Source organism: Geotrypetes seraphini, chromosome 3 (genome assembly GCF_902459505.1).
Source record: "Geotrypetes seraphini chromosome 3, aGeoSer1.1, whole genome shotgun sequence".
Classification (NCBI taxonomy): Eukaryota; Metazoa; Chordata; class Amphibia; order Gymnophiona; family Dermophiidae; genus Geotrypetes; species Geotrypetes seraphini.
Window position 1 is genome coordinate 103,309,810 of NC_047086.1, and position 12,793 is coordinate 103,322,602.

Genomic DNA, 12,793 nt, shown 5'->3' on the forward strand with positions numbered 1-12,793 from the left:
TTACAGGAGGGCAGAGGGCTGGAGAATTGAAAAAGTTGCGTCAGAGGCTGACGTGATGCCGAGAAGGTGGGGCGGGGCCTGTTTTTTTTTTTTGCAGGGATGCAAAAATAGTTCCTGCGGGGTTCACGTGCGAGTGTACAAGTTTTACCCAACTTCCTCCAAGAGCCTTTACCAACGCAGAACTGTTTGACCTCCAGGTTCAGGCTTCTTCAGGAGGATTGAAATGGTTACATCTAAAAAATTTCCATTGTCTCGGCGACGACCTCGAGCTTCAGTGTAATGTATCAAATCCATTAACTGCATTGGGGGATTTTTTTTTTTTTTTTTATATACACAACAGTTGATTGCTGGTGGAGTTGGCACTCTGGGCCATGCCCGCTGTATGAAGTTGCTTTTGTCAAAGAGTGTTGATAAAAATGTGAAAGGCCCAGATGGACTCATCGCCTTAGAAGCTACTGATAACCAGGCTACTAAGTTTCTCCTCGAGTGATGAAGAAATGAACTGATGTATTTTTTCTATACTGTACACTACTTTTGTGCTCTTATTCTGCTGTCTTTCTCGCTTTAATTTCAATTTTCTTCAGCTTAACACTAGGTGGAGGAATAGTGTTGAAATTAATCTAAGTAAACACATTTTACTTTACAGTAAAGAGATTTTTTTTAAAATTGAGTAGATATCTTGTATTGTGTCTTACCTACTTACAGCAAGTGTCTGCTCTAACAAATAAATTCAAAGGAAGGATTTAAAAAAAAAAAAAAGAGATAAGGCAGACTTATCATTTGTAGGATTATATACCAACAGCACACGTAAATGTACATTTCTTTAATGACTTTCCATTATTTAATTTTGTCCAGATGTAAAATTATGCCTACACCATAAAACAGGATGTTAGATTTTTGTTTTTAGAGCTATGTAATGGGGTGTCAGGTCAAAACCGCGGAAGACAAAGGCGCGCGCCGACAACTGAGCGCAGCATGGAGGTGTGCGCCGAAGAAAATAACTGTTTTTAGGGGCTCCAACGGGGGCGTGGGGGGGAACCCCCCCCCACTTTACTATATACAGATCGCGCCGCTTTGTGGGGGGTTTGGGGGGTTGTAACCCCCCACATTTTACTGAAAACTTCACTTTTTCCCTAAAAACAGGGAAAAAAGTTAAGTTTACAGTATAATGAGGGGGGTTACAACCCCCCAAGCCACCCACAATGCCGCCGCGATCTGTATTAAGTAGTGGGGGGGGGGCTCCCCAACAAAACCCCCCGTCGGAGCCCCTAAAAACTGTCATTTTCTTAGGCGCGCGCCTTTGTCTTTCGCGGTTTTGTCTATGAACCATGTAATGGTCAGAGCTAAACTGGGCGATTCTTAAAAAGAAATGCCACCTCCATTTACCTTGAATTCAAGAAAAGTCACTACATGAAAAGTATTCATATATGCTGATTCAAGTTATTAATGTATATATCTGATAGAACTCTGCTCAAGAGACATGAAGGCAATATGTTCCGCCTCACCACCCAATCATTGCAATGTTCAAGGTTAATTTGCTCCAGGTGAAAAATTCTCCTTAACTGTTATGTTGTTAGCTACTACAGCTATGCTTAGCCTTATATGCAAATCTAAAGTATGAAAACAGATTTGTTCAAACTTAGCTTTGAAAAAGTAGCTGGTTCCGACGTGCCACGTTTCAGTCCTGCGTCAGGGAACTGACAAACAAATACAGTTAAACTGGAGGTGAAAGCTCATAAAGCATAAAATGCGATTTACTTATACTGTCAAAGCGCGATTTCTTCTCAATGTGCAATGTGGTGATCTTGGAAGCCGGCCTGCCCTTGTGGGCAGTTCCCGCCAAAACAAAAAGATGGTCAGAAAAGCGAAAATCATTCGTAACTTCCAGTCACCGCAACAACAAGAGCTCTTTTGAGCCGGAGGAAGAAAAAGCATGAAACCAGACCTCTTGATTCACATGGAAAGCAGAAATCACTTTTGGGAGAAAAGAAGGAACAGTGTGTAGCACCACACCGGAATCTGTAATATTCAGAAAAGGATCCTGGCAGGAAAAAGCCCGAAGCTCCAAAACCCTACAGGTGGAGGTAAGGGCCACCAGAAATATAGCCTGAAAATTAAGATCTATTTGGGATGCCTGCTCTAGAGGCTCATAAGGTGAACGAGCCAGAGAGTGGAGAACCAGGTTAAAATTCCAAATTGGACATGAAAGGCGCAGCAAAGGCCAAACCTCACAGCGCTCTGCAGAAAAACAGACATCTGGATCAGCTGCTAAGGAACCCCTCAAAATAGAAAGGCCCATACAAAAAAACCTGGCAACTGCACCTGGAGAGAAGCCACCACCAGGCCTTTCATCAGGCCATCTTGCAGAAACTCCAGGATACGAGAAAGCTACAGAACATATATAGGTCCACCTGTCTCAGGATGCACGCCTGATAACATCTCCAAGCTTTCAGCCACTGTGGATCTGGGGTGAGCAAGCTCCCAAGGGAACAGTCCCTGAGCTCTGATCTGAAGTGCAGGCTGTCCAGAGGGTGGGGTGCACTGACAGGCAGCCAACCCCCTGGAAGCAGACTTTTCCAAAGGTCTGCGATCTCCCGCAGTCATAGAACCCAGAGAACCCAGAGCCTATTCACTCACCCCCCTCTCAAAGGAACACGACGAAAGAAACTATATGACAGCCTTTTAGCGACACAGGCAGCAAAGATCGATACTACCATCACCAATCTACTGACCAAATCAATAGACATTAAAGCATTCCGAAAAGAAATCAAAACTCATCTCTTCAAAAAACACTTCCCATCATCATAACCTCACAAAAGTTTAAGATAATGCTCTCATGACTACCCAAACACCACCACCAGCAACACCCGAATCCGAACAGTATTATCTCTACTCGGCTAAACAACAGAATCCGGACAATATTATCTCTATTCGTCTAAACAACCTATCACTATCTACTATCTACTACCAATTTATCCTGGAAAAGTCCAGAACAACAATTGTAACTTAACGCATTCTTGTTTATATGTACTGCAATACTACTGGAAATGTCCAGTCTTCTAACATGTAATCCGCTTAGAACCGCAAGGCACAAGCGGAATAGAAATCACTTATGTAATGTAATGTAATAGCTGTCCCTGCAGGAATCCTCTGCAGCACGAGGGCGAAAACCATGAAAAGACTGTACTTTAAAAGAAATAAACACGAGCAGAAAAGACAAGCTCCTACAGCTTGGCTTGTAGGAAGAAAGTGGTTCTTGAAGGAACAGTGCTGTGGTGAGAGTGGTAGAGCTTAATGGGCTCATAATCAAAACTTACACATCTAAAAACCCACCCAAGTTGGCACTCGGACGACCTAAAAGACAGTTTGTCTAAGTGCTGATAAACTGAATTTCTGGACATATCCAGGGACTTTTTAGGCCTCTGAATGCCATTGTACACCCAGAACTGAAAGAGGCGTATCAGGAAGAGTGGTTAGGGTGGTATTTGGCCAGGATGTGGGCCTACCTAGACTTAGTCATCCTGCATGGATATTCAAATGTTTCACGAGACTTCCTGGATGAAACTTGTACGTTGTGACTTAGATGATGCAAAAGCAGGTATAACTGGCAAAAAGGTATCCAAAGTGACCAGATAACCACTGCAAAGACAACGTAAAGACCCAAACACACTCCCCATGATCAATGACCCCCTCTGCCACAAATATCAGAATAAAGAGTACACACCTGTCTCCAGAACATCAGCACCTGCTATAGGAAAGCCTAGTAGAGCTGCATATAGGTGTCTTAAGTAGCCTGGGGGTGGGCTAGTGAACCATAGAGAGGAGGACCCAGACCCATAAGCCACTCTAATCACTACATTCATGGTGGAAAATGTGAGCCCATTAAAACCCTACTGTACTGCCATATAGGTGGGCACCTGCAGCCATAAGAGCTATTGGGATTGTAGACAGGTGGGTATAATGTGTTTTGGGGGGGTCTCACCATATCCTATAAGGGAGTTCTGGTGAGATGTTTATCTGGCACCCTTTTTGTGAAGTTCACAACAGTGCCCTGTAAGGTGCCCCATTGCTTTGTTGCCATGTCTGGGTGGCCAGCCCATCACAATGTTGGCCCCTCCCACATCCAAATGGTCTTGTGCTGGGCATTTGAGACTTAGACAATTTTTTGGTCAAAAATATGGAATAAAGATAGATGTACTGGTGGTCTGGATGATCAATGGCCTGGACGTCCAGATAGACTATTTTCAGAAAAAAAAATTCTAGATGTATTTTTCAAGAATGGACATTTTTCCACTGCCGCCTTTGGGCGTCTAGACATCCAAATCAGACTTAGATGTTTCTTTTGATTATGCCCCTCCAAGTCTCTGAAATATGAGGCTTCCTACAAGTCCTGGTGGGTAGACAGAAATAACTCACTAGTCCCGGAATAAAGTGGGATTGTGCAAAGAATAGATCTATATAGTATGTTCAAAAAAGCAATAATTTTAAGCCTCTTTAATAATGGCAACATAGACAATCTACATGGTTTATAAAATAAACAGCAAAGTAGTTGGGAACCAATGGCAAAACAAATCCTGATACGAAGAATGAGGTGTAATCGAAGAACCTTTATTGAATCATGTTTTGATTACTTCTGATGGCACGACCACCATTTTTCACACTGTGCCAAGGTGGATTAGAACGCAAGTTTCACTTGTCTCAGTTTATGCTGTGCTGTAAAGACTACAGAAAATTCAATGTTGTGACTCCTGAGGCAGGCTATGGCTGAAACATGACTCATGTCGAGCCAGAGTACATTCAGAGTTGATGTGCATCTAGATTCAATAAAGGTTCTTCGATTACACCTCATTCTTTGTATCTGGACTTGTTTTGCCATTGGTTACCATCCACTCTACTGTTGGTTGGTGTACATTTAGTCTGCAGTGTGTCCTTGCTCTTCTATTTTTCCTGTTCTTCTTTAAAAAATAAACATCTAGAAGCAGATATAGTCCAGTAGTGTACAAATGTCAATACGAACATTTACATCTGCTCCAAAGGTGACAAATACATGGACACACTCTACACCCATCCTTTTATAAAATATGTGTGTTCCAACAAAATTCTACTCCTGTTCTGTCCTAACTACACTCCCAGGAATGCCTATATGGTGCTGCACTTATATGTGCATACTGCCGCAATTTTATTAAAGGTATTTCTGTATATAATACAGGCTTTACATGTGGAAAAAACATTTACAAAATTATCCCTATGAATTTTATTTTGGACTACAAAGATGGCAAACATATTTGGATGGTAAACTGATGGAAGGTTTGTATATGGATTCATCTCTTCAAAAATGTAGAGAGGAATTACTTCTGCTACCAATCTCGAAAGCATCAAGAATGCATTGGTGGTTCTTTGGGAAAGAATTGTGCTAGACCTTAAAGTCATCTTATATTTGAAGTAAGCAATGACTAAAGCATGTAGAAAAACAAGAGTAACATTGTTTCTTCTTCTCAAATACAGGGTTAATGTAATGATATGGAAATACAGAGAGACACCTTTGTATACTGGTCAAATTCTTTTTTGTTTGTATTGGATAAATGACATATTCAGTTCTATTTTATCTCAGCTGAAGAAAAAGGAATATTATATATAAATATATATAGGACTGTGAAACAGAATAGTTCTTGATGGGATATACAGTGGCATTATTACAAACCATGAACTTAAAATTAATACAAAATAAAAAAACAAGAATTAATAAAAGCTCAGTTTCAAAAACATCAACATATACAGTCAGCCTTGTGTTATAGCACTGTATATGAACAATGAACAGAAATATTTACAAAAATCTGAAACAGCATTAAAGAAATAGTTGTGTAAAAAACCATTCTATTTTTGAAAAAAAGTATATGCACATAGATTTATAAAAAGCTACAACCCTTTCAAAGTCCACTTTATCTCTATATTCTGAAGGAAAACAAAATATTCTTGTCTTGTTCAAACAAATGTTGATTCCTTCCATCTTCCTCTCATCTACCCCACCGAGCTATGGCACAATGGGCAGAAGTTGTAATTGCTGATTTCTTGATCCTGAACACAATGTTTACATATGTTGCACATCCAAAACTGATATTCTGTGATAGGCCGTCCCGAGGCAATGCACGTTGGAAGTTTCCCTTCACCACTGTCAGAATGAAAAAGGAAAATGCAGAGTTAATTTTTAGATGCACTCTAGAGAAGCCTAGCAACACAACTGAAATGGCTTTGACTCAGGAGCATATATTTTAGTGCACCATTATAAATCATACCACCTTGATCTAGGTGTTTACAAAAAGAAAATTTGCATTCAAGATATTATAGAATATGAATATAAGAATGATATGTTGTACTTAAAGTGCTACATGAAGGAAAATCAAGTGTGTATTTATAAGATCATATGACTTTTTCTGATACACTTGTGACATGCAAAACTGTCATTTGTGTTTTTTTGTTTCCTATTGTAATAGCATAGACTAAAATGAAAATACAAAAATTTATATCTACAATTAACAATGCTAAGCTTTCCATTTGTTTTTATTTGGAGTAGACAAATAGCCTAATGGTTAGAACAGTAGACTGAGAGCCAGAGAAGCCAGGATTCACATTTGAGAACCAAAGAAACTTATGGATGGACAAGTCTCTTCATCCTTTGCTGACCCAAGTAAAAACCTAGGGCTAGATTTACTAATATACATTAACATGATTTAAAACATGTGAAGACCTATTTTACATAGAGCAAAGAGAACAGAATTTAGACATCCAGATTGGCATGAGTTCAGTTCTAGTAGTATTTATATTCAAATGTATTTTATTGAGCTGAGCCAGAAAGCAAATACACAACAAGATCTACAAACAAGTTCAAAGTTTTGTACAATACCTCACACAAAACTCCCCACCCCCAGGTCCTCCTCCCAAAACAAATCCAACATAAGCAATGTGGAACATAAAGCAACACAAGCATACCAACGGTAACAGAGTGATTCAGAAAGACATAGGATCAACAGATAAGCAAGTTCTAGTAATATTGTGAAAAAGCATTTGTCAACATAGAACCATGTCTAAAATACATGCAGACTTGCATGCATATTTGCCAGTATATGCAGTGGAAGCAGCTATTTTACAAGTATCCAAATTGAAAAAAAATCAACAGCATGGACCTGGCAGCTTCCATATGGAGGTGGCGATTCTGCAGCTTCAATGCTAATACTTCCAAGTATAGCTCTCCTATTTTACAAACCCACGTGCATAAGTGGTGCCAATTAAGTAGCAAGGCTATAATTTTAAAGTGGTTTCATTTGGGAGGTGGACAAAAATTACTTGGGATCAATGAGAATGATTTGCTTAGGGCTCCTTTTACTAAGGTGCACTAAAGACTAAGAAGCTGGTGATGGGGGACTTCAACTACCCCAGGATAGACTGGAACATTGGGAACTCAAGCTTTGCGAGGGAAACGGAATTCCTGGAGGCTGTGGGAGACTGCTTCATGGAACAGCTTGTTAAAGAATCAATACGAGGGAATGCTACTCTCGACCTAATCCTAAACGGACTAGGGAGACCTGCAAAGGAAGTGGCAGTTGTAGGACCACTAGGAAATAGCGATCACAACATGATCCGGTACAAATTAGAGGTAGGAGCATCCAAAGTGAAAAGAACTGCAGTGACAACGCTCAACTTTAGGAAAGGGAACTATGAAGCTATGAGAGCAGTGGTGAAAAACTTAAAAATCGCTCAAAACGGATGGAAACCGTAGAGAAAGCATGGTCCATATTCAAGGACACGGTGCTGGAAGCACAAAACCTGTACATTCCCAGGTTTAGGAAAGGGTGCAAAAAAAATTGAACAAAAGACCTGGTATGGATAACGACAGAAGTAAAGAGGGCGATAGGAGATAAAACCACAGTTACTTACCGTAACAGGTATTATCCAGGGACAGCAGGCATATATTCTCACATGTGGGTGACGTCTTCACACGCTTGACTGTAAGAGGGCGTTGGCTTTTTATCTTCAACGCACCAAGCTTCATCGGAAGGTTCCTCAATTATTTTTGTCCTTTGATCCTAATCGGTTGGGACGTCCTGTTTCCAAGCGTACCTTGTCCAACTGGTTGGCTGCTTGTATTTCTTTTTGCTACGCTCAGGCTGGTCTCGAGCTGCATGGTCGGGTCACGGGACATAAGGTCCGAACGATGGCAGCGTCTGTTGCTTTCCTCCGGTCTACTCCGATGGAGGAAATCTGCAAGGCCGCCACTTGGTCTTCGGTTCATACTTTCACCTCCCACTACTGTCTGGATACGTTGTCCAGGAGTGACGGCCGGTTTGGCCAGTCAGTTTTACGAAATCTGTTTTCCTAAATTGCTATCCTCCCACCTGCCCTTGTTTAGTTGGCTTGGAGGTCACCCACATGTGAGAATATCATGCCTGCTTGTCCTGGGATAAAGCACAGTTACTTACCGTAACAGGTGTTATCCAGGGACAGCAGGCATATATTCTCACAACCCACCCTCCTCCCCGGGGATGGCTTTTTTGCTAGATATGGAACTGAGGACCACGAGGTGGGGATGCGCCCTCTAGTGGGCAAGAAGGCATGCACATGCGTGGTGCAGCATAGCAAACTTGAAACTTCAATCAAGTTTGCTTGAAAAGCTGTCCGCGCTGGGGCTCCGTAGATGACGTCACCCACATGTGAGAATATCATGCCTGCTTGTCCTGGGATAAAAGAAAATCGTTCCAAAAATGGAAAAAGAACCAAACCGAGGAGAACTGGAAAGAACACAAAAATTACCAGAAAGAATGTCACCTAGTAGTTAGGAATGCAAAGAGAGAATACGAGGAGAAACTGGCTGAGAAATCCAGAGACTTCAAATCGTTCTTCAGATACGTCAAGGGGAAACAACCGGCGAGGGAGGAAGTAGGACCGTTGGATGATGGAGACAGAAAGGGGGTGGGTGGTAAAGGAGGAAAAAGAGGTAGCCGACAGGTTAAACAAGTTCTTCTCGTCGGTCTTCACGAGCGAGGACACATTGAATGTACCAGAACCCGAAGAAATCATAAGTGGAGATCAGGAAGAAAAAATGGTGCATATAGAGATAAGCCATGAGGAAGTCCTCAAACAGATAGACAGACTAAAAAGCGACAAATCACCGGGCCCGGACGGAATCCACCCAAGGGTTCTAAAAGAGCTAAGGAACGAAATAGCGGAAACTCTCCGACAAATTTGCAACTTGTCCTTGAAAACTGGGGAGATCCCGGAGGACTGGAAAATAGCAAATATCACACCTATCTTTAAAAAGGGATCGAGGGGTGACCCGGGGAACTACAGGCCAGTAAGCCTGACTTCAGTCCCAGGCAAGATGATGGAGGCACTAATAAAGGACACCATCTGCGAACACATAGAAAAAAATGGACAACTAAAAGTGAGCCAGCATGGCTTCTGCAAGGGAAGATCGTGCCAAACAAACCTACTACACTTCTTTGAAGGGATAAACAGCCAGATGGACAAAGGAGAACCCATAGACATCATCTATCTCGACTTCCAAAAGGCCTTTGACACGGTGCCCCATGAGCGGCTTCTTAGGAAGCTGTGGAGCCACGGGGTGGAAGGGGACGTACACAGATGGATTAAACACTGGTTGGCAGACAGAAAGCAACGGGTCGGAGTGAAGGGCCACTACTCGGACTGGCGGAAGGTCACGAGCGGTGTTCCCCAGGGGTTGGTGCTTGGACCGCTGCTGTTCAATGTATTCATAAACGACCTAGAAGCAGGGACGAAGTGTGAAGTTATAAAATTTGCGGATGACACCAAACTCTGCAGCAGGGTTAGAACCACGGAAGAATGTGAAGACCTACAAAGGGACCTAAACAAACTGGAGGAGTGGGCAAGCAAATGGCAAATGCGCTTTAATATAGAGAAATGCAAGGTTATGCATTTAGGAAAAAAAACCCCGATGTTCAGCTACAAAATGGGGGGGGGGGGGGTCAGTGCTAGGGGATAGTAATCTTGAAAAAGACTTGGGTGTGCTGGTAGATACTACAATGAAACCAACGGCACAATGTGCAGCGGCCTCCAAGAAAGCAAACAGAATGTTGGGTATTATTAAGAAGGGCATTACAACCAGGAAGAAGGAAGTCATCATGCCGCTGTATCGTGCGATGGTTCGTCCGCATCTGGAGTACTGTGTCCAGTATTGGTCACCGTACCTCAAGAAGGACATGGCGATACTTGAAAGGGTCCAGAGAAGAGCGACGAAAATGATAATAGGTATGGAAAACCTTTCATACACAGACAGGTTGGGAAGGCTGGGGCTCTTCTCCCTTGAAAAGAGGAGACTCAGAGGAGACATGATAGAGACTTTCAAGATCATGAAGGGCATAGAGAGGGTGGAAAGGGACAGATTCTTCAGATTATTGGGAACCACAAGCACCAGGGGGCACTCAGAGAAGCTGAAAGGGGACAATTTTAGAACCAATGCTAGGAAGTTCTTCTTTACACAGAGGGTGGTGGACACCTGGAATGCGCTTCCGGAGGTTGTGATAGGACAGAGTACACTTCGGGGGTTCAAGGAAGGATTGGATAAATTCCTGAACGATAGGGGGATTGAAGGATACAGATAGAGGTAGAGATAGGTTTTAGACAGAGTATGGATAGAAGGATAAAAGGGATTAGAGAAGGTCATGGGCCTGAAGGGCCGCCGCGGGTGCGGACTGCTGGGCACGATGGACCTTGTGTCTGACCCAGCGGAGGCAACTTCTTATGTTCTTAAGCTCTTTCTGTTTCTATGGACTTCTAACAGTTAGCGCATGCTAAGTCCATTAGCACACCATAGTAAAAGGACACTTAATCCCTTGCCAAATAAGCATTAAAAAAAAATCTACAACTGCCATTAAGGTGGTGTAAAAATCAACATGGAACTTCTTCCTCATACATGTGTAGTTCCTTTGTGAACTGGGGAATGCACATGTTGGAGCAAATTCTATAAATGGTGTTCCGATTGTAGGTGGCGGAAGGCGTCCTACCGCTGTCTATTCAGCAAATTGGGACGCACGTTAAAAAAAAAAAGTCCCAAGTAGGGTCGCCTACATTGTAGGTATTTTCATGAGCCTAGGGAGGCGCATAGGGCTGCCTAAGCTCACCTAAGGCTAGGCATGGATGTGGTTTAGGCACCTGAAATGTAGGCCAGCAAAATGCTGGTCTACATTTCAGATAGATATGGCCGCTGATCTGATCACAGCAGAGAATCTCCCTGCCAAGATCAGATTAGCGGCCACGGCAGAGAACTAGTGCTCCCCCCACAAAGATTACAGGCAGGAGGGATGCCCAGTTCCTTCTGCCAGAACCCCAAAGCCGCCCCCACTCCCATGTCTATGGCAGGAGGAGTGCCTAATTCTTCCTGCTGCCACCACCCCAAGACATCCCCTGGCAGGAGGGATGCCCAGTCCCTCCTGCCAGAACTCCCACTCCTGAAATGCGCCCCGGACATAATCCCCGGCTAGAACCCCCATCCCCGGCAGGAAGGATTCCCAGTCCCTCCTGCCAAAAACCACCCCCTCAAGTCCACCTGGACACCCCCCCCAATTACCTTATTGAGTTGGCTGGTGGGAGCTTAATTCCTCTGGCTGGCAGGCCTGCCTCCACTGAGTGGCGGCCCTTCCCCTTCCTGGTGCATTGTGGGATGCACCGGGGAGGGGCCTAAGGCCTGATTGCCTCAGGTGCTTAAGGCCCCTCCCATAGGAGGGGCCTTAAGCACCTAGGCCAACCAGAATCTTAGGCCTCTCTTGCAGTGCATTCTGGGATGCACTGGGAGTGGCTTAACATTTCGATTGGTCAGATCCCTTAGGTCACTCCTGGAATCCAGATGTTTTGCCCCCGGAGTACATTTTACCCCCAGGATGTTTCACCCCCAGGATGTTTCACCCTCCACATTTTGTCCCTGGTTACTTTACTTTGCCCCCACATCTTTCGCCCCCCAGGATAGCCATTCATTTTATTCCAGATTTTTTCAGGATGTCTCAAATTTAGGAGGATATTAACATGGGGTCCTGCACCTATATTACCAGAGGCTCTACGTTTGACAGAGCATCTTGTAAAATAGTATGGGGATTCTCCATGCCTCTACTTAGTATGCAGAGAGGGAAATTCATATATCCATCTAAGATCCGACTCTATAGGTAGTGAAGTTTCTTCTTTTTCATATAGTTAACACTGAAAGTATTCTTACCTTTCACAAATGCTGTCTATATCTGTTTTTCTGTTGTCTTTTGGGCTATGTTTTGTGAAGATCTCTAGAGCCAGGTCTTCATACTGCTGCTTCTGCTCAGGACTCAGGGCTTCTAAAGACTCAAGCTGAATAAAAGCTTCAGAGCAGGTACCAAATGCTCTGTTGGCACAGGCACAAAGAGCTAATAGGGAGTAGATCTCCACTGCAGGAATAATGTCTTCATAATCTCTCAAGTGAAGAGCTGGAAAAGGCACATAATAGGGATGTGTGCTATAATTTTTTAAAAAAACCAAAGTCACACTACTGAACAAGACAAGTCTATTTTCCTTTCTATAAACCTACAAGTCAATGGACAGAGTTTATGTAACATTTTAAAAAATGTGTTTTAAGCTCTATAATGCCGTTTTATGCAATTGCAAGAGCTGACGAATGAAGGTACCAGTTTCCTATATAAGCTGGCAAAACAGCAGCTACAGCCAGGAAATGTCCCACATAGATTGGAACAACAGATGCACTACACATGTCACTGTAAGAAGACTGCTGACTTTTAGAACC

The 12,793-nt window shown here is 43.1% G+C and overlaps 1 protein-coding gene across 3 annotated transcripts in view; it reads right to left on the minus strand.

The window, feature by feature from the left end:
* Positions 1-4,886: 4,886 nt before the first annotated feature.
* Positions 4,887-12,793, minus strand: part of WDR35 (WD repeat domain 35) — a 315,141-nt gene continuing 307,234 nt past the window's right edge. Inside the window, exons 26-27 of one of the 3 annotated variants that reach the window (XM_033936987.1) lie at positions 12,239-12,479; positions 4,887-6,169 (exon numbers count right to left, since the gene is read on the minus strand). In XM_033936987.1, coding sequence (XP_033792878.1) covers positions 6,019-6,169; positions 12,239-12,479 — 392 coding nt within the window. In that variant the 3' untranslated portion in view covers positions 4,887-6,018. The remainder of the gene's footprint in view (positions 6,170-12,238; positions 12,480-12,793) is intronic. The other 2 variants (XM_033936985.1, XM_033936986.1) reach the window with 2 other exon arrangements.